Source organism: Haemaphysalis longicornis, unplaced genomic scaffold (assembly GCF_048455015.1).
Source record: "Haemaphysalis longicornis isolate Haplotype H1 unplaced genomic scaffold, Haemaphysalis longicornis Haplotype H1 scaffold_3, whole genome shotgun sequence".
In the NCBI taxonomy this organism is placed as follows: Eukaryota; Metazoa; Arthropoda; class Arachnida; order Ixodida; family Ixodidae; genus Haemaphysalis; species Haemaphysalis longicornis.
The window spans coordinates 183,374,347-183,397,047 of NW_027526335.1; the positions used below are offsets into that span (position 1 = coordinate 183,374,347).

General features: G+C 47.2%; 1 protein-coding gene across 1 annotated transcript in view; it reads right to left on the bottom strand.

The window, feature by feature from the left end:
* The window catches only part of LOC144175867 (arginine kinase Lit v 2.0101-like), a 28,223-nt gene extending 11,230 nt beyond the window's left edge, over window positions 1-16,993 (bottom strand). Inside the window, exons 1-4 of the mRNA XM_077704895.1 lie at window positions 16,751-16,993; window positions 14,756-14,836; window positions 12,818-13,026; window positions 680-906 (exon numbers count right to left, since the gene is read on the bottom strand). Coding sequence (XP_077561021.1) covers window positions 680-906; window positions 12,818-13,026; window positions 14,756-14,811 — 492 coding nt within the window. The 5' untranslated portion in view covers window positions 14,812-14,836; window positions 16,751-16,993. The remainder of the gene's footprint in view (window positions 1-679; window positions 907-12,817; window positions 13,027-14,755; window positions 14,837-16,750) is intronic.
* Window positions 16,994-22,701: the final 5,708 nt, after the last annotated feature.

The following is a 22,701-nucleotide window of genomic DNA, read 5'->3' on the forward strand; positions in this document are numbered from 1 at the left end:
ATAGGCGTCTGCGTTCCATACTAAGAACATCAAAAGGGGGAAAACCATTTTGTTTTTCGGATATGTAATCAGCCGCGAAGGTGGTTGGTTACTGGCGACGGACACAAGCTATGGCGGTGTACGCACAATAGCGAGTGTTAGCATAGCGGGTAGCGTACGCTAACGCTACGGTGGCGGGTTACCGGACCCGACTGCGCATGCACACGTGGGGATGGCGAGGAGGTCGCCCCTCAACTGAACGAATGCGCGGGCACGGCGAGCGCTCGCCCTCAACGGTGGAAGGAATGCACACCTGCCCAGTTGAGTCGTGGCACCCTCCGCCATAGCGCTAGCGTATGCTAGCCGCTATGCTAAAGCTGTCTAATCACGTTCACCCGGTAACACGTCTAGGCCAAACAAATGTACAATGGGCGGTAAATACGATATAACATTCGCTTGTACTCCAGCGGATTAGAAACAATACAAACATCTAGAAGAAATAGCCAAATGGAGGATCAGGATCGCTCAAAAACTAGGACTCCCAAAAAAAGCTTTCTCCTCTCCGCACAACGTGAGAGAGACGTATTCATGGCGAAATTGTTTGCCGAAATGAAACATGTAATCGCTTACGCAATTATGAAAACTCTACCGAGCAGGGTTCACAGCAGCGTGCTTGGCAGGCAAAAGGAACAGGACTGACCTGTAGCGAGCGTCCGCAGCGAACCCTGGTGGAGATGACGAACTCGTCCTTGGGGTCCACGTTGACTATGGTGTTGAGGTCACCGAAGTCGGTGGGAGGGTGCTTAGCGCTTGGCGGGAAACCCTTGTGGTAGTCGTCGATCACGGGGTTGAAGAGCTCCGCGAACAACGTGTACGACTCGGCGTCCGGCGCGTACACCCCCACGCCGCTGTCCAGGTTTTCAGCCCCTGTGTGCAACGGTCACGTAAGCTTCACTCATTCAATGTTGGATTCCACAAGATATTGTTACATTCTGTAGAAGGCCTTATTGGCTTAAGCAACCAATCTGCAGGCTTCTGGTGCTTAGAATGTTCAGCTGGCCTAATACGCACCGAAATAAAGGCTGACGAACTAGGCGTATCATTGCCTTATAGGATTACAGGTAGGATTACAGGATTATTTAGGAGGGTGCCGCAACTTACCAGCGACCGCAGCAATATAACGAACAATTCCTCTTGGCGCAGTGCGCTAACGCATGTCTTTAATCTTGCCGGGCGAAGTACTGGATGCCGCCATATTTCGAAGACATTATGCACGGTGTGAAATCATCCCCTTCACGTCCCTATGTTTACAACATACTGGTTCGCACTATTGAAATGGCGGGATTATTACAAATGGAAGTGTGGAAACTGATGTGTTGCCATTCTGATTAATAGATCAATGTAGTTGTCGTGAGAAGTACTTTAAATAAAAGTTACTTTAAAGGAAGAAGTACTTTATAAAGTTTAAATAAAGTTTAAAGTTCAGCCGACCGTCGGTACTTAAATTAAACATGACGCTATGACTAATTGTCACCGCGTTGAAGGCCCCGCTCTAGATCCCAAGAATAAACCGACGCAGCATGGTCATATATATCATGAAGGAAACCAGGAACCTTCAGTGGTTGGAAAATAAATACGTTGCAAACATTAACACGTTAGCGACTTCAAGAAAACACTGCAGTCAACTTTAATCGTTGTTTACAGCGAGGCTGTGAGTAGCTAAGGATGCGCTAGTAAAAAACATCAGGCCTAAGTGCGCCACTTCTAGAATGCTTGGGAAAGTTCGGAAATCCTTTATTATAGTGAAGGGCATGCACGTGAGATGACGTCCCCCTTTCATTTGTTACAGCGTTTTAGCATGGTGGCTAGAGTACGCTACCCTACCGGCGGCGGATGCTGGGACACGACCTGGCATACCCGCGCGGTCTCTGCGAGGCGGGCCACCCGTCAACCGGAACTAAGCCACCGTACCGGAACGAATGCGCACATACCGGACCAGGTCCCGGTACGACGGAAACGCTAAGGAAACACGGTAACAGGCTAAGCTAACACTACTGAGTAGCGCAGAGCTATGAGGAGATGAGTGGCGTCGGCGGGTGAGCCACGGCACCGGTGAAGGATTTCTGCAGCTGGCGGATTAGCCCTTTTCGGGATCTTACTTGAGAATTCCCTGTAATTTACGAACCAAATTTAATAGAAACAGGGTACAAAAAAGAATTTTTTCCACTGCAACGATCACCCTTTAGGGTGCGCCGTGACGTAAACGGAACTTCGTGCTCCGTACAGTTGCGCTCTATTGGTTTCTCGAGCGCTTAAAATGGCACTCAATGTTCGGGTGAACATCGTCTTGATGACAAGCTGGTTGTTTGTACTGAATGGTGCCATGTCCCACTACTTTCATCGGGACAGTTCCCAAACATGCAGTGGTGCATAGGGCGCATATCAGCGAGCACCTGCGTTGTGAGTATGCGCCAGTGGAGTACACGGGATTTCTTTCCGGGTTTCCGGCCGCATATCAGCGAATATTTTAGTTATGAGTATGCGCCATCGTACATTTAATTCCTTTCCGTGTTTCCGCGTGAAGAAGGTGCTCACAAAACGTGAAAACGTAAGAGCAAATGTAACAATACATTTTAATGCTCCGAATTAAAAAAAAAAAGAGTCATATCCATCATAGGCAGCCTCCGTTGGCCTCGATCCAAGCTATAGAACACCTCGTAACAAAATAATTATTGGGGGGGGGGTGTTGGAGGGGGGGGGGGGACGCCTGCCTTTTCTATACGCGTACGGTGCGAAAAAATGCACGGTTTCTTAAATGGGAAATAAAGGCTGGATTAAAATTTGTTTTAACTGAAAGATCATACGTTTCTTAGCTTTCTCGGCTCTGCTCGACGACAACATTGCGTTATTTGCTGAGAAATAAGCAAATAAAGTAAACGAAACATTGTTCTCCCCCGCTTCCCTTTCATTTTGTCGTAACGTAGCCATTGCGTCACAAACTGGGAAGCGAAGCATTGGCAGCAACGGTGCGGTCTAGAGCGTAAACGCTGGCAACGGTAGCTTTTACGTCTCCAAGCCTTGGCGGACTACGGATGGTTTTTCTGGACGAGGATTCGACGTTTATGTTTTATCACCGGCAGAATGACGAACGCTTTTAAATGCTCGAGGGACTGGTGTGCCCGCCTACTCCGGATTTCCAGACCCCATATAGCCGGCTGCCAGCGAAGCCTGTGAACGCAACAAGCGCTGTTTCGAATGTCAAGCGGGCGTCCCGGGTTCCCGGCTGGCGCCGTTCAGGAAGGCACCTTCATTTCACCTCGCGTCGCGATCAAAGCTATCTTATACTATCTTCTCAGATGCGGAAGAGCGACTGGACTTTAGGAGCATCACAAAACACTATCGGGAGCGACGGCGCACTCTGCCACCACATCATCATTTGCTTGACAAAGGGGAGTGAGTCAAGTGGCATCTGCTCCAGAGCAACACCTACCCAACACCATACAGAATGAACATGTTCTACCCCCAGCTCTACCCGTCACCCGCATGTCCACCAGGCCCGTGGCACCATCTACCACATCGTCCTCGCCTGCCCCAACCACCCGGCACCTCAAGACGCCGCACGACTGCGAGACCACCCCAACCCCTGGGAGACGGCCATCAGGCCTTCGGAAACGGAGGTTCAGCGCCAGTTGATGTCCTTAGTGGAAGAGGCCTGCAGGACCAATGGGACCCCGGACATAGGGACCAGCCCAGGTTGATCATCCGAAGTTTTTTATGACTTCAGTCAAGGCTATTCCTCCAACTCCTCCCCTCACGCGACGCGAACCGAGCGTGAAATAAACTCTTCACGGCCGCCGTGTCGGCAGTCGTTGTCCGCGCTCCCCATGGCTCAAGCATAAGGGCAAGCGCAACGCACGCTGAACGAATTATCAACGGCGGCTCGAGGGCTGACGCGAATGGCGGATGGGTAAGCTAACCACTCGCAGTGTGTTCATTTCAGGGGCGACAATCCGGGTGCGCTTTACCTATAGGGACATTTTAAAGAGCGTTACTGCTCCTCCCCCGCGCGCGGAGAACGGGAGATTGGAAGCTCGGGAGGCTCGCTTAGCCACCTCAAGTGCATCTTGTTCCTTTTTCCGATTCTAATGAAGGCACTTCAGTTTCTTCCTACCGGCTATATATATGCTTCGAGAAGCTAGGGCGCTCACCGCCGTGGGGTATTGGCTTCGCTAATTGGGCACCAATTCTTTTCGAAAACGAAACCGAAAGCATGATGGCTGACGGAATAGTGAGGGAAGCATCCCGCCTCGCAGTGTGTAGTCTGTTATGTTTTACATACCGTGAGCTCACGGAAAGCTTTGATTTACGTTTATTTGACGTGCTCAACCACTCCGCCACTGTTTATTTCAGGAAAGGATCTACAGATGCATTTCCAAGGAGCTCTCGTCATTCACCACTTTGTGACGTGACAAACCGCAGTACCCAAATGCGTACGGGGCAGCGTCCCCTGTTTTCACGATTCTGGCGTTTTTTGTATCATTAAACAACTGCTAGTGGCGAGGATGGTGGATGTAGATTCTCGGCTCTTTAATCCCGATACAGGCCATTTTGTTTCCGCCCTTTAGTGACCCTTTAAAGAGCATTGCTACGTCGACCTTGGAATGCACAGTCCCATTTATTATGCCGCTTGGGAGGATTAACGTGGTGACATTTAAATGTTCCCATTGAAGAAGTATACTTACCGTAACACCATGGGTTTGCGTTATTCTATTGAAAGTATTGGGGAGGTACAGAATACAAAAAAGGGGACGGTTCGAATGAAGCACACGCACAAAAAAAAACTAACAAAGGTACCAGATTTTTCACTGCGCCTAGCTGGAACAAAACTGGCGAAAGCTGCGTAATCGACTCCGCGCAACGACACGTAACGTTTGCACCTTTGAACGCTTCAACAGTCCCGTGTCGTCACTGACATCCATCTCGGCCCGACGCGATGTCAATACAAAAAGAAGCAAACGCATCCCACCATAACACCCTCGCTCAGTACGGTATCTCCTCTGGGGACAACTTTGTCCCGTCGAATCTTGCGCATCAATATCGAGCGTCGCTTCGCACCTGCGTTGCCTCTTGAATAAAAAAAAAAAGTGCCTATCCAGACTCCCTTCTGTTGCTCCAGCTCTCGAAAGCACGGCACCCTGGCACTCTTATCGTTTGCATTGCGTTGTACGTCATGTAATTAAAAAAAACACGCATGGAAGCGATGATGAAATCTGATTGCCGCACGATTCTAGCCGCCGCTCACAGGTGTAACCGAGCAGTCGGACAGAAAAGGGTCACCCCCGACCACGTGACCACGGATTTGCGCTGCGGCGAACAGAAAAGGATGGCGGTACTTTCCTAGTTACGGTGATTTTAGACGCTGCACGAGACGGAGCACGCGGGAAGATCAGCGCGCGGGAGAGAGAGAGAGCGAATCAACTTTTACTGAGCCCAGAAAGAAGGTGTGTGCGCGCAGGCACCAGATGGAGTAGTTCCCTAGTCTCGGGACCCATATGTGTCCAGCAGCTCCTGGCCCCTGGCCACAGTCCGTACTGAGTAGCGAGGTCGGGGGTGGACGGCAAGGTCTCCCATCGCTCGAGGGGGTTGGGGATAAAGGTGGGGAAGGGAAGGGGGGAGGGAAGGTGAGGGGGTCTTGAGTTTTGTGCACTCCCCTATGATGTGCGCGAGAGTGCCTCTCGTCTCTTTGCAGAACTGGTACGAGCTGTCGTGCTCGGCCGGGTACATCCTGCTCAGGAGCCCGGGATGCGCTAGCGACCCCGCTTAAGGGCATCAGACAGTGGTCGCTTAGCGATTTTTGCCTCACGCGACAGGCAGTGCAATGTACGTGGCGTTGTATAAAAGCAGCAGCTGCCGAAGCAGCGCATCCCATTTGTGTTCTCCAGCTTTTATGGTGAGGCCATGTACAGTTAGTTGGGAACCGTGGTTGGGACAGCCGAAGAACAACGTGCCTACGAAGAACGATGGCGGAAACAGAAACGAGAATGGAATCGACTGCGGCGGCCCGCAAAGAGCACCGAGAGGCGCGCACAAGAAGCGGACCGCAAGCCGCGAGCTACGCAAGGCGACGGGCGTCGCAAAGCAAACAACGCAGCAAAAATATGCTGTAGCCATGCTTGGGATGTGTGTATTGCACAGCTTCGCTCGTCGTCCACCTTCGGCGAGTGTAATGTCTGCTAATTGTATCTTTTTTTTTCTTTTTCAATACACTCACAAAAACAATAAAAAAATAAACTTAGTGCCTCGTAATAGTGACCTGTGGCGGCTCACACGGGATATTCTATTGTGTCAAGTAGAAAACGGCAATTTACTTTCTCGCCGCCCCAACAACATGTGATGTCTGTTAGGGTACCCAGAATGTCCGTGAACGCAATCAACCATCGTGTTCATGAAACATGCCGAAACTTTAGAGCCCCGCAGCTCAAACTTAAGTTTTCTGAACGTCTGAAATCATTTCAACACCACGTCATCGTGGTCCTTGCAGCAAACGAAACTGCCAATACCTATACAATATTTACCATAATAACCCAACCATCGTTTGAGAATTGAAGTTAAAATGCGTCGATTAATTAGGGGGTTGTTTTTACTCGACCACAGTTACTGTTACAAAAACCTTCACACGCCAATCAAAATATGGTAGGCTGACCACTTCACCACTTATCTACGAACCGAGTTTTCGCGTGTTTCGGCTCCACGGGTTGTGTGCCACACATGGGGCAGTGGTACGAAGAGGTGGAGCTCCCAAAGGACATTGAACTTACAGAAGACCTACGAGCAGAAGGCCGCCAGCTTGAATCAGTAGTTTCATTTCAGCAAGTACGCCAAATCAACTAATACTTTTCATCTATCGCTCCATCGTCCTGCAAAAAGTTTAGGTCATCTCAGGACGCGCTGCTACCGATCTGATGATCTCGTGTACCGGCATTGCAAGTCCGCAGCAATACTTAGAGACGCTTAACAATTCAAATCGCCAGTACGCGCACTTACATGAAGGCAGAAACTTCCTTGATGCTCAATAAGTCGGTCGAATGAACAGAACCTTTTCAGCTTCAAATGAAATCGACAAAAGTGAGTGAATCCGGGTCATGTATATCTTAATTTTGTCCAGATTATTACCGGTATTTCTGCCGGTCGGTTTGGGCTATCTTCGCTTGCACGGAGGATGGGTTAGGCTTGATTCGCAGCCCTGTTAGTGGCCAAGATGTTGAAAGGCTGTAATAAGCAATGAATGCGTTTGGATGAATCGTGCAATCGCGGACGTTGACATCTACCACGCGTAAACGGTACGACATTACAAGTAAATAACACATCCCAAGATTGTCACTATCGCAGTTCCAGGTTTCAGAAATAAACTGGCTGTTCCATGCCGACAAGTAAGCGTGACAAGGTGTTGTTATTGGTGCGTGCAACAAAATCAATACTACCAAACCGACCATTTTAGCGAAGCGATAAAAGCTGCTTAGTGTGTTGTTTTGTAGCTAAGCTCCAGTTGGACTCACTGTTACGTAATGTGGCATTGCATCTGCAGCTAGGTGATACACGAGTAATGACTTCGCCGATGACTTGCATATCTTTCAGCACACGTATTACTCCAGCTGGCTGGGGCTGTACGCCGTGGCTAAACCTGATTTGGAAAAAAAAAATTCACCACTAGACGGATTGTCCAGATATTGGCGCAGAATCAATGCAAAGGCGCGGCTCAATGCTTCGTTTCTATTTGTTTCTATGTGCGGACACAGCAACGGGCCCGACGAAGTCTTATTACTCCTATGGTACTTGGTACGCATGCCACTGGTACACTCAGTTCGTGCTACTGCGCATGCGCTCTACCGAATCTTCTCGCCGCAGCCTTTGGGTGACAGCTTAACCCCGGTGAAGTTTTCGAACGCGATGATAGTTGAAGTTAAGCATAGCACAGTTTTTGAACGCGATCACAGAAGTCGACGTGGCAACGTCGGCACATTGAGGGCCAGCGGTTATAGTCGTCGTCGAGTAGCAAATCTCGTGCGCCGAAATCTCGGCGCACGTTAAACATTCCCAGGGGGTCAAAATTAATCCGGAGCCCTCCACTACGCCGCGCCTCATCGCCTGCGTTGCGTCGGCGCGTTCACATCTTCTGTAACGCCCTTGTGCCTGCTCAGTGCCAGAAATTCTACCGTCCTCTTTGGTGGCGCCCTAATCCCAGGTTCTCCTGTATTCGCAAGGGCACGGTCAACATTAGTCTTCACACCTGGCAACAATGAGTGGTATTAAAAAAAGTTGTGCAGGCCCCTTCTAAACAAGAAATACATGTTGTATAAAGAAGGCTGGCTCTAGCACTGACGGGCAACTCCTGTTTGAACAAAAAAGGTATAAATATTTACGAGGCCACAAATAAAAGTATCTAGTACGAGCCTGAGGTGACGCTAGAACTTGACGGTGGTAATTACACAATAGATGGTGTTTCTCGGGCGACCTTGTTCGTAAATTATTTAACGCAAAAGTATTTTTTCGTTTGCGTTTCACTAGATTCAGCCAGAAATGTTACGGGTGAGATCACTAGTGGGTTTGTGACCCAATGGGAATTGATCGGTTATTCAGTATGGGATTGGGGAGGCAACAATGAGCGCAGCGGGGACAAGTAGAGCAAGAAACGAGCTAAGTGCATGTTGAATGTTTATCCCAAGCATATACAGGGGCCCCCAAATACTGAATATCGCCTTGACCTAAAGCTTGAAGTCGTCATTCTCTGCGGCGAAGCCCGGCATTACCGAAAACAACGTCACCATTTCGTGGCGCAGAGGCGACGGACAAATGGGGGGGGGGGGGGGGGGGGGAGGAGAAGGGAGGGGGCGCGTACCCTTTCGGGGACCACACAAAAAATATTAGCGGCAGAACGCGACTGAGTGGACTCGTAAGTCAAAAGGGGGAGCTCAACTGTTTGGATTTCTTTCCACAAAATTTAATTAGTATAACCAGAGTCCTGTTATAACTCAATTATCACTAAACACCGAATTAAGCATTATTGTTCACTTATCAACTCCTATAGAGTGGGAGAAACGTTAACAGGCTCTTATCGCAGGGACAACCGTGAGGACATGTATACATTTTGTGGTGAAACTCCCACAGTAAACCCAAAAGGCCGAGTGTGCCGGCGGGAACAGTACACTGAACGCCGTTTAGAAGTTGTGCGACGCCACGCATAAAGCTTCGGTCTTTGACATTGGCTCATGAAGTCCAAGCTCGCCGTTTTACGGTCTTTCGTAGCTGGAAGACGCATTCGCGCAGTAGACGACGCCGAGGTGCGTTTCAGTTCCCCTCCGCTCGAAACAGCGATTCGCGTCGGCATGGCCATCGAAAAACCTGGTAACTTGTCACCCCGACAGTAAACCGGCTGCTCTAGTGGGTTTCGGGGCGATAGAGCTGGCACAGTCGGTTATACAGGAGGCTGTGGTGCAATAAACTCTACAATCAATGAAGAGTTTCAACGTACGCAATTTAAAGGAACCATGAAGACAAGATTGCTCTAACCGAAAGTCTGCCTTGTAAGAATAACTGTCATTTTAATTCGAACGCGAAGTAACGTCAAAACTACCCTTTCTGATTGGGCTCGAATCTATCCGAAGAAATTGAAACCCAACGAGAACAGTACTACAGGAAGATGCCGATTCTCAAACATGGTTGGGCCCCGGCTTGCCCTGGCCGCTCTGTGGTGCGCTCTTAAACGTCTGGAAAAAAAATTGAAGGAAAACGACGGAAAGGATTCAACCGTGATTATATTTTGTCAGCAAACGGGGCACCGTGAGCCGTCTAACAGAAACCAGAGAACCGCGAAACGCCAGGTTTAAAAAAAAGACATTGAAGATTTATTGTTGTATCATTAAATCCACTCTGCAACACTGCCTCTAAAAGCTTTCACTCTTTCCTTCGCATCTGGAAGCAATGCGAAAGCTACAGCTGCCGCCAGCCCGGAGTGGCACTGCGTGATTTGCTGGTCGCAGGAGAGGCGCCTTTCGGTTTAGCTTTGCTTTTGCGGGATTTTTTTTAAGTGGCTCTTGAATGCCTTTAGTGCTGCAACTGAACAAAAGCCGGCCAATAGCCACTGCTGTAATGACGTAATTCGAGTGGTTGAAGAACGCCAAGACCGGGAAAGAGAAAAATCTTTTGGGCATGTTTCGATGTTGTCTGATGGGCATTGAGCAGTAATTTTGGCCTCTTATTCTTAGTAATAAGTGCGTTTGTTAAAAGCATTTAGTAAGTCGAAAAAAAGGGTTGCGGGCCCATTTAAGGATGCGCGAGTACCTCGTCCCCCTTCGCCCCAATCTCGACGTTCTGTTCAAATGAGCGTGCCTTGCATTGTTTTGCAGCGTAAGCTACACTGACCAAGGTTGAGCAGTTTCGCGTGGACCTTGAAGGGCCGTGCTGCGCAAGCGCGAGGAGCATTGGATTGGATTGGACTTGGATAGGATAGGATTATATTGGATTAAATTGGATTAGATTAGACTAAATTGGATTGAATTGGATTAGATTGGAAACTCAATCCTATTGGAGTACGGGTGTCTAGAGAATTGGGTCTGCAGATTCGCCGGTCTGCGCATTCCAGAGGAGTAACGTCATAGCCGCGGCAGGCGCACTGGCGCCGGCGCGTGCCCAGCTGTGCGCCTCCGTTGCGCAGTAGCCAAGTTTGACGCTGCGCCGGAGCCGCTTGATAGCCGTTTCGCGTGGCTCCTGGAGAGCCGCGCTACGCATGCGTGAGGAGCAGTGACTGGACTGTGCTGGACTGGACTGGACCGGACTGGATTGGAAATCGTTTTAAAAGCAGTAAGCATGATAATCAGCTAATACTAGGCAACCAGGAAACCTGAGAATAACCAGATGAACCTTAGCTCACGAAATTCGAAACAGCTCACGCTACGTATATCCTGGCATGGCCGAGCTAAGCCACTGCTAATTTTTTAGAAGACCGGAATACGGAGTTTTTCGCTCGCTCTTCGCACATTCTACCAAACGTGCTTTGCTCTGTAACCGCACCTGTGGGCACGTTTGGCGGCTTTATGAGGGGGACTTTCTCCCTGTGAATAAAAACTTCGGTGTAAAGTTACATTGCCCGTAATTTCCCGAACGTTTCGTTCAATTTTTTGTCTATTTCAAAGTGGAAAACGGCTGGTCGACACGCAGAGAGTATACATAGAGGCCGCATACGGCTGGTGCGAAGCTCATTTGGGGATCGGGTGAATTAACCCCTCCCCCCCTCCCCACCTCTGGATCAAATATGTGTTCGGGGGAAGGAGTGGCTCGCTTTTCATCTAAACTAACTTCTTGCGGCTAAACCACATCGCATCTTTCGAGGCATATCGCCCGCTCAGATTAACACGGCTCCAAATGTTAAGTTAGTGGGGTTTTAATTTCGTGGCTACCATGCGGGACTGGTTGAGCAACCATAGCTTCCGCAACAACAAACAACCCCTTTGGTCTCTGGAGTCCCTGATCAAAAAGTCATACAAACTAGTATACTAGAAATGATCTATCGACTTTGGTCGAGGATTTGGGCGTTGACTTGCACGTATTGTGTAATTGAGGCATGTTAGAACGTAGACTCACGCGCAGAAAGAGCTGCGTGCTATGCTGTGTATTCCTCTGTTCTCCTGTGTTCTTTCCTGTGTTCCCTCCTGTGTTCTCCTGCTGACCAAACGTTGAGGTTGGCAATAATGAACGTGACGACGAATAGATACTCTTTATCTAGTTCACATGCTTCAAGTTCGCATTGGAAGAGTAAAATATTCTGTTTTATGCAGAATTCAGTAGAACGAAGTTTTATGATACAAATCTCTCCTTTAGACCCTTGAGAGGAGTGAAAGTATAGATTACAGGATTGCTGTATAGATTCTAGCATGCGTGAAGTAGAACGCGGCATATCCCTATTTTTCTGTGGCCGTAACTCTGGTATTAAATCCCACAAGTCGGGGGGATGGAGGGGAGGGGCGGCGATTGAGAATACCAAAAACATCCTGCAACTTCGCTTTCAGCTAGGGTTGTAGAGATCAATATTGGCAGTTGCCATGGAGCCTGCAGCGGCATCGTTGCGTAAGGAGGAGGAGGAATAAACGTTTATTGTGCACACCACGATGTGCTCAGCCTCCCAAGTCCAGGAGGCCGCGAGTCCGAGCTGCGTCCAGAGCTCGTTGCACCAGGGCTTGCTGTTGACAAGATGTAAGGTGTTGCTGAATTCGTTACAGTTGAAAAGTCCCATTAGTGGATAGATTTGACAGTGAGTTCACAATGGGAGACTGCCTCTGAACGTCAAGGTGTCCTCCAATACCTGCTGGGAGTATTTATTTGTTTGCTTGTTTATTTATTTATTTATTTATTTATTTATTTATTTATTTATTTATTTATTTATTTATTTATTTATTTATTTATTTATTTATTTATTTATTTATTTATTTATTTATTTATTTATTTATTTATTTTTAAACATACTGCAGGCCCTTCTCGGGCCTACACAGGAGTAAACAAAAACAGAACGACAAAAATACAACATGCAACTCAACACAAGCTGCCTTCTGCTATAACTCCAAATAACCTCTGAATGCGGTAGGGGTCTTGGGGACGATTTCGCTACGAATGCAGACACACTGCCGCGCTCTCTTATCATGTTACACGCTGTTACGGACGCAATAGGTGAAGGGGGTAGGATATTTCGCCTACTGCAGCAGGAAAGAAGATACACGTAGCTCATGGCATCCTTCAAGTTTCGCATTTTGAACTTTTGTAAGAAGAACTAGAGGGCGTCCGCTCTTACCGGACTGTATGACATCGAGGAGGGTGGCACCCATGGCCGTCTTGCGGGTCTTGAGCTTGTCAAAGACGTCCTTGGTGAGGTACTTCTTCAGCAGCGAGTGGCAGTTCTTGGCGTTCTGCAGCTTCTTGAAGTCAGCCTCCAGCTTCTCCAGCGTGGCCGGGTCCACCTGGCCGCCTCCCTTGCCACTGCCTCCTTTCTGATGAATGCCCCTGCGCGGCACACAGCGAACGCCGTCGCAGCATAGTGAGCCAGAGTTGAGAACTCTGCAACGGTGCTCACGCCGACGAAAAACTCACGGTGAACTTCCCGGCATTTCAGAAGTATCGCTGCGTAACCTTCGCGTTGTGCTTGAAGAAATGCCAAACAAGGCCGCAGTCATTGTACAGTGGCGATCAATTTAAAGGTGATCGCAGGGGAACCTTTCGAGATAAAAACAGGGCTGCCTTCTCCCCTCGTAGTCTTTTGCAAAATACAACCATCATAAAACTCGTAATATGGTGCCGCTGCTTGTTTACTCGCCACTTGAGCGATCACCTTCAAATCGATCGCGGCTGTACGTCTATCTACGGGTGCACGCTTGGCAAACGCCTTCAAAGCGAAACTTTAGGCCAAACGACGGGTCTTCGCTCGCCTGCGTCGCCCCCGACTTCAATTGTGAACCAACCGCTGTACAAGCGAGTTATAAAGTAGAAAATATGGGAGGCTTCCGAGGCTTGGGTAGTTTGCAGCCGCAAAATTGAGCGAGGTTGCCTAATAGCGCTCTCGCCCTAAGGTGTGGCGTCAAACAATATGCGAAAGCATGAATTCAGAGGTTACGTGTCAGTTTATCAGCTCTGCAAATTACCGCCTGTACACCATCACGCGAACATAATCAATTTACAGAATCCCATTACGCATAGACGGGAATGGTAACCTCAGAAAATATAAAAAATAACGCTGTTATCGGAGCGCATTTCAAGAATATAGCAATACAAATGATTGCCTGTAAAGATAAGACACTGGAGTATGCGCACTAGGAATAATTCGTCAAGCAATGCAATCACTTACAAAACGTTAGAAGCGGGAAAAAGGACGGCTCTAATGTCTTCATGCGTCATGCAAGCGTATGTAGAGCTGTTCAACAGCTGCTAACGGATTCAGAGTTACGCCTCGGGCGTGGACATGGGACAGCCTGTAGACACCCTCTTGCCTGTCGCAGTGGCCAATTGGATAGCACCCAACAGGTCTAGTACCAATGAGGTCATTTATAAGTTAAAGTAGAAATTTGGAAGCCCGCTATAGCCTCCACAGCAGCGTCGCGTTTCAATTATAGTCACGTCATTGTCAATCAATCAATCAATCAATCAATCAATCAATCCCTCACTCAATTAATAAATCCCTCACCCACTCACCCACTCAATTTATAATAAATGAATTAATTAAGCAACAATAATTAATTGCGTATAGTTCGGTCAGTCAATCTATCGCTCAATCAATCCCTCAATCACTCACTAACCCAATCAATCAAACAATCAACCACTCAATTTTTCAATCGGTCACTCAATCTATCACTCAATCCCTCAATCACTCGCTAACTCAATCAATCAATCAATCAATCAATCAATCAATCAATCAATCAATCAATCAATCAATCAATCAATCAATCAATCAATCAATCAATCAATCAGTCAGTCAGTCAATCAATCAATTAGACAATTTATCACGTTCATTTTTGTATACGCGAGACGGCTATAGAAAAAGCTGAGATAATTCAAGAAGACTTTTGTAACTTTTTAGTCACGTACGCCTGCAAAAAAATAATTATGCTCCTTTAGTAGGTTCTGATGGTGAAGCACCCACAGCTTTTTGTAGCAAACGAGATTCTTCGCGTCCAATGGTTAGCAGAGCAATTACGTGCCGCTTTCCTTCCATAGTTTCGCCCTCTGCGCAGCCACTTACCACGCTCCCACCGTGAAGGGTATCACGGCACGCTTCACCATCATGCGGGAAAACATGGTGGGGCCGGCGGGACGGGTCAACCTGCGCCAGAGTGAGCAGCGTGTGGCAACAAGGGTTGGCAACAACTGGCCCAACATGGCACCCTTTTGAACAACAGTTAAGCTTGCCATCAGAGATGCTTGCAAAGGAAATTTGCTTTGGCCATTCTAGTTCGACGACTTTAAACGACACACGTTTTTCTCGTTGATGAAAATACCTTATAGGGTGGTATATTATGGCAGTAGAAAGGTGAAGGGAGATAACAATATTGTATAGTTGTATTTGGCAATTGGAAAACAACATGCTTCGATGTGATGACGCAAACAGGCTAACTATAACACTCACGGCTTGGGGGTGTTCCAATTTTGACTGCGTGGTTTACACGCCATAACAAAACGCGTTCATTCATCGAAGGATGAGAAGCCGACACGGGATATAAAGTGAAGCTGTAGACTGGGCTAGTTGGTGATTCATAGTGTTCACAGAGCGCTCGTCCGTGTGTATTCTTTCCGTCCCGTGTGTTTCTGCTGCGCTACATTTGATCACACGGGATATATCGTTTACTATATATGTGCGACAAAACCTGTACGCCGCTTACCTGGCTGAGGCATTGGGCTGCGTACCGAGGCAGACAGAAACCACTACTTGAAACGGAAACTATAATGAATGTGCTTACGACTACTTTAAGGCCCTTGAAAGAGTTGTATTACAAACACGAAATGGAAATCCCGGCATTGTCCGAATCAAAGGTGGTTAGGTATTGTAAATAAATTAACCACATACCGAAACTTAAACCATCAATAGAAACGGGAACTACAATAATAAAATTATTTACTACGTAAAGGCCATTGCAAGAGTTAACTTACAAACACGAAGGGTAAATCCGGGTATTTTTTCGATCAAAGTTAGGTGCTCTAAATAAATTAGCCGCAACCCAACTCGTTCAGGTGTGTAACCCTTCATAAGCTTATTGCGCAGGAAAAGTTAGAAGCTTATCTAAAAATGACATCTTCCGACACACTTGTTCCCTGTAATCATTCCTGTTTTCGGAGCACAGCGCTACAGTTACGCGAATAGTACAACTCGATATTAAAACGTACCACGGTTAAGTTGAGGTTCACCAATCTACGCGAATCCATTTTTGGCCTGCAACGCCCTAGCAAGCGGCTTTCTATTTCTGACAGCCGAGCTGCCCCATTGGCAATCAATTCAAAATTGCTTGGACAAAATTCTTGGCTGCGTCTAATCTCACGGCAGCCGTGAGAATTACACCCGGGAAATTCTCCCGGCAGTTTCCATAAAAGCTGGCTGGCCTAAAATTTGCTGAAGAATATTACGTCCCAACGTAACCTAATGTAACATAACCTCACCGAACCTAACGTGACCTAACCGAACGCGTCATAACCTACCCAAACCCAGCCAAACTGCAACAAACCTAATCTAACCAACCTCAGCGACACAGAACACAACGCGTATCTAACGTTATACAATACGTTCTAGAAGTCCTGTGCATCGATCTCTTGATATTTACCTGAGTAAAAAAAAAAAAGCATTTCCAAAATCACGATGACCGAAAAATTCCGAAAGCTAAAAATATCGCAATGACGGACTCGAACCTGAGCTTTCACGTTTAAAACCAAGTACTATACCTCAGTGCTACAGGGGTGACTCCGAACACGGCTTTTTAGGGAATATTTATCCCATAGAAACTCCGGGTAGCGTTGTTAGCCAATGAGAGGCGACTGCCGTGAGAAATGTCTAACGGTAATTCTCACGGTCGCCGTGATAATAGACACTACCAAAATTCTTTCACGTACAGCCGTAAGCTATCATAATTTTCGTTTCGTATTCCGAGATGATTGCGAAACTGACGGTTATATTTGATCGGAAGCAGAGATAATACAGGACGAAACCATCACCGTAAATGGCAGAGAGGTCACCCGGAGGCAGGCTCACCTGTCACGACGAGGGGATAGCGAGCGCTGACGACGCTGTCAGGGGGGCCCCAGCTAGCGGCTGCCCGTGGCCAGTCGCCGACTTCGAGGCTGCGATGCGCGTGAGGGCTGGGAGCGCCGCGGCTCGACCGCTGCACCCACGCGTTGTCTCCACTAGGCCCCCGGGTTCGTCCCACAGGCGCGCACCCGCTTCCTTTACTTCTTCGCGCGCCTCGAGTGGGCCGCCGCGCGTCGTCGTCTTCTTTGACATTGAGCCAGGTGGGGGGCGCAAGACACGAGCGGGCTGGAACCACCGAGAATAACGCTGTCGCCGAGCACGACTGAAAAAGAGTAGAACGTCGCCCGAGTCGCGGGCCCGTCACAACGAAGTACTGGTGCGACGGGTCACCGTGTTTTATTGGCAGCAGTATCGAAAAAACTGAGCGCCTATTAGCTCTATAGAAAAGAAGCGGATATTATTGGAGAAAACGTTCATGAGGTTAAGGGAATAAACGCAATCGGTCGCAAACTATGGCATCTGGGATACGGCTATGCGGTGAAAGTGTTATTTCGCTTACGGCATGCTTGGGATTGACAGGCTCTTGAACACTACGTTTAGGGGTTTCTGTTTCCCATTGTAGTTAATCTTTCCACAAATTACAGAGAGGAGGGGGGTTGAAATTTTAAATGAATTCCTAAATAATAATCTATATACTGCTACCTGCAAACAATTTCGGCAGTTGTTTTGCAAACTTCACTATTAGGCCAATCAAAGAACTGGATTAAATTGCAGATACATTTATACAATTTCATGGACAATACCTGACGAAAAAGGCTAATGATCAGTCGATGCAAATAAAGCTGATGCTTAAACCTTGATACAAGAATGAACAAATGGTTACAGAAATTGTTAGTTGGAAGTTAGTTTAGGGGCATTTTATAAATTCCATTTATTTTAAAAAGAGTATTAGAAAGTTTCAATGTATTGAAAATAACATTACAATATTAACATCTTTAAAGCAAGCGCTGCTCTTTTATGGCTGTGCCTCAGGGAAGGCAACAGTACGTTTTTGATATCTTGTTTTTTAGAACCAGTAAGCGATTGCCCTTAAAACAGCTGTACTCGGGGATTTTAGATACGACGACGGGAAAGCCTGAACGGCCCTGTGGGAATAACGCGCAGTTATGTTGGTCAGAATACTTCTCTGTTAGTGTGTTTCACGGTGGTATTCGCTCCACACAAAGGACAGAGGAAGAAGCGAAAACTGTTGCTAGGCTCTGTCCATCAAGCTTTACCTGGCTTTGGTGGGATAGACTGTTTGTCTTGTTTCAATTACCAATTAAACAATTACACCATCAAGATCATCCCAAAACAAAAATGGCTATACTGTCAGCATGCCGCTGATCTACTACACCTCATAATCTGGGCATACGTCAAATTCTCTCGATACCGCAATTTCAATTTCCCACACCCAAATCCCTATGCCCTGCAGCGATGAATACTTAGTGCTGAACAATTCCCCTGTGAAAGAACTACCGCCTATTGACAACTTCAAGCGCATGCCCTAGGGAGCCCTTTGGTGAATGGATCCTTCCCCTCACCCCTCCTGCTGCCAATGCCCCAACTTAAACTCCTCCATCCTTTTTGAAAAAATGATTTAACAGCGCCTTCTCCCATTCTCCTCGTCTGAGTGCCACTGTTGAATAAAGAATAAAGAAATGTAGCTAAGTACGCCTTATGATTCGAGAGCATTAGCATTGAAGTCTCAACGGACATGCCGCTATTGTGTGCTCCGCCATATTTCACCTCTGCTGCTGATTTAGAAGGTTGAAAGTGAATCGCCGTATACACCACACCTATGGAATTCGTAGTGCAAGTATGCCGCGTGGAAGGCAGCGCGCCCATTCCATCTATGCATGGTAATGACGTGGTACCTGCAGTGGCGGGGATGATCATCATCATCATCATCACCACATCATCATTATCATCATAATCATCATTATTTCCCCTTTTGATGTTTTCTTTCTGTTTCCATTACTATGACCCCGAGAATTGGGCAACCGCCGTTGTTAGCCCTACATATACGCCATTAACGGGAACGTGGTTTTAAAATACCTAACTCTTTCTTGCGTAATCACCGCGCTGTAATTTCTCGTGTAGTACAGAGAATACGTCTAGTCGCCCGCATCTTTTCAAGTCGAAGGCCATCACCCATTTGCCGAGCTCACCTGTAGTTGGGTAGGATCGCATGGCTTTGGTGGTTCAAGGGATAGTTTGGCATGCCGGTGGACCCTGGTACGAATCCCACCCGGACACGGACTTGTCGATGAGATGCCGAATGACATAAGATGAACTCGTTTGTACAACACCCGTCGACTCTTTTGAAATAAGTTACTTTGTTTACAGCAGCCTCCCGCAGAAGTGTGGCGTCATTATGCTCATCCATTTACTTGCTTTTAGGGGCGAAGCACTGTAAGGCCGAGGCTTGTCCGGCGTCCGGTGACCGTGCTCACGGCACAGCACCGTGTAAATCGAGACATCTGTGAACAAAAGGTTCACAAAAAGTTAGAGATAGAGAGAGAGAGAGAGAGAGAGAGAGAGAGAGAGAGAGAGAGAGAGAGAGAGAGAGCTTCTGCAGAGCCGTGCTGCGCATGCGCGAGGAGCATTGGATTGGATTGGATTGAATTGAATTGGATTTACTATTGGATTTTATTGGATTTGATAGGGTTGATTGGATTGGATTAAATTGAATTGTATTGGATTGGATCGGATTGGAAATCGTTTTAGCAGCAGTAAGCACTCTCACGGGTGATTTACGGTAAGAACGATCCCCAGTGCTTCGCCCACTCGTCATAATTGACTTGGTGGAGATGCGTGAATTTTTTTTATCAATGGAGCAGCCGGGGATTTTGTGTACCATCGGTCGCCTATTTTGTGCGCTGTGGGGGCCAGATTTATGAAGAACATAGGTAATTGATGTTTCGCTATAAAATCAGCGCTACACGCGCCTTGCTCTATACCCGAATGCTGAAGGCGAACGCCTGCCGGGTTGTCGGCGTCTGCTATAAATGTTAGGTTCAAATTTTAGCGGAAGTGTTACCATGGGGAGACAGGAGTAGGCATTGTATAGGCGTATCGGAAGTGATGACACGTCTGACATCCAGGGGCCATTTATAGATACAGGTCTTCCCGTGAAGGACGTGGCAATTCATGAAATGCCCATTCCTGAGTTCTTTCGAAAGTCCGCTCCTTACCTATGCAGCGAAGTTGTACAGGAAAGCACGCTTGACAGGTGACATTAGCGAAAATTGTTCGGGGTGCTTCACGTCATACGTGCCAAGCGCTACGGCCAAAATTGTACAGCACATATCTTCATTGTGTCTCGATTAGAAACTGGGCTTTTTAAAAGTGTTTAAAAACTTGCTTAAAAAGTTGACCAGAATTTTTTTATCTGCATTTTATGAAGCCTGAGCGAGAACTGTGTAAAAACCATCGAAACCGGCGTAATCCATCTGGGTGAGGGTGGCGGATTGATGTAGGCTTCGGTCACAGCGTTCGCCATCAAGTTTAGTCAAACTAAGACAGATGGCGAAACGCTTTCGGCCGGCGGGGGGAACGAGCTGTTGGGTATGTAGACCGGTGATGCCAAGCCGAAAGGCGAGACAAGCAGACCTTTCGGTTAATAGAGAAACGAAAGCGGAGAAGCACCTACTGCACCCAAAGAAACAAAACAACATAAACGAACACTTCTGGCATAAATAAGCGCGTATTTAATTAAAGATTCCTATATCTGGCAAGGGCCTCCTTAATTAGACGCATCACCTTTTTCACACCCCTACGTCAGATCAAGAAAGGGTTGTCATTTTTTGCATTATGACCTTGAAATAAATCTCTTCCCCAGTGTAATCATCGTACAATATTGATGCAATTGGAGGAGACCTGCAATGGGTTTCTTGCGATATGCCTTGATGTCGTTCCGTTATTTTGTACGAAGGATTGCGGAAATAATGGTGTTTTATTTCTATTTAGTCAAAAAGGAAAGCACAAAGCAAGGTAATAATCATTAGTACATTTAAAAAAAGCGCTGCTCTTGCCTCTTTTTGCGCATTTAATTTGTCGCATGTTTCTATCAACAGAGTTTAGAATATTTGAAAAGTAGTAAAGCGCCGAAATTCATAAGAAATAATTCGAAAACTAGCTGGAAGCTTAGTCAAGTTGATATTTAGGCCGTAACAGCCAAACATTTTGGGGTACGAGCTGCTTAAGTTAGCTCCTAAACCTGTGAGTTTTAACTTTTGGAAGAGCATGACAGTGCGTGTCGCGCCTACTCTTGAGCGCGGTTCACGCCCTAGGACCCCTTACGAGAACACAGCCACTGAAAGCGTATAGTGATATGGTTTTTTCAGCTATCTGACGAGACGTAAGAAGCGTGGACATTTCTGTAAGTTGGAACTTTATGATCTAAAAGTGGTGCCAGGAAAACGGTGCATTTTAAAAGCAAACCATAAGGGAACATTTTAGGCCCTTTGCTCCCACGTTTCCGGTCGGTCATGCGTTTCTCAAGGAATGAAAAGGAGAGAGGAGTCGTTGGTGCATAGTATCTGGACGAATTCCGCACGCACTCCGGCGTTGCTTTAGTAGCTGAAGCCTCACTAATCACCCCTGTGTCCAACGTGGGGTGTGCGAGGTAACACAAGGCATCCATGAACTGTCCGGAACATGCAGTGCAGCGGTCAGCCTTCTTTAAACAACTTCGAAGGAAAACCTGCCCGAATGGCGCTTTGGTAGCCATATGGAAGGTGATTCGTTTAGTTTCCTGTGAACCACCTCAAGCATGGACCCTATTCTGTGGCGCGACCGTATTGTGCACTTGCCGTAGAAGCTGTGGGGCTGGCCTCCTTTTCTGCGCAGCAATGCCAGGTTTTGACGAGTAAGTGGGTTCCAGGTCATTGTGGGCTGGAGGGTCACAATTGGGCTGACGCGGAAATAAAAAAAAGCTCCAGCAGGCGCAGTACACCTCTGCTTTGCAAGACCGGACGAGACCTTTCTTCTCACCACTAATCTCGTGGCACCACGACGAATTACTAGTCCCGCCCTGGCCACCGGCATAGAAGGCTCCATCGGCTGGACCCTCTGTTGAGGAGGAGGACCCCGGCCATGGCTCTGCTGTGCAGGCTCGTTGAATTCTCCACTTTCTGTACTTGAGCTTGGTGACGGCGATTCCCCTCTTTTCCGCAACAACCTCCCGCCCTCGACAATGAGGCTGACCCAAATACTCTTTCCTTCAACTTTATTGAGCATTTCGTACATAGAAATGCGAGGACAAACACAAAAAGCTGCAAAACTGCAGCTTGACGAGGTGTTTGCCCCTTACGGTTGGCGTGGCAGAGCAGAAACAGGAGTTTAAAACACAGGAAATAGTCCTAAAGAAATAAATCTTGCCTTAACATGTCGCTAGTACATACAAACATAGGGAAAAGCATTAAAACACACTATAGCGCACATTTTGTAAAAGAAACTTAATAAATGATATACATACACGCATATAGACACTCATAGATACATACATACATATAAAGGTTACAAAAAAATGGGGTACACAGGTACATAAAAAGAGAAATATTGGATATGTACGGAACCTGTGTACACACAAACAAAGAAAAAAGACTAAACTTGAAGAAAAGTCCAGGTTATATACAGGTATGTATAAACTCATCAATATCTGCACTGCAGGTATCCACTACAAGTATCCACATAAATACACACAATATTGACAAAAGCAGTGTACGGTATTTTTAAGATGGTCCAGTGTGCAGGGAATGAAGGCACTGCCACTAAAACCATTGAAAAGTACTAAAAGTAATTCTGGCCAGACCCAGGTCACAACGAGAGACAACGCTTGATATATTTTCAGTTAAACTGTTCCATGTTCAGCAGTAAACGTTTCTTTAAATCTCGCTTAGAAATTGTAT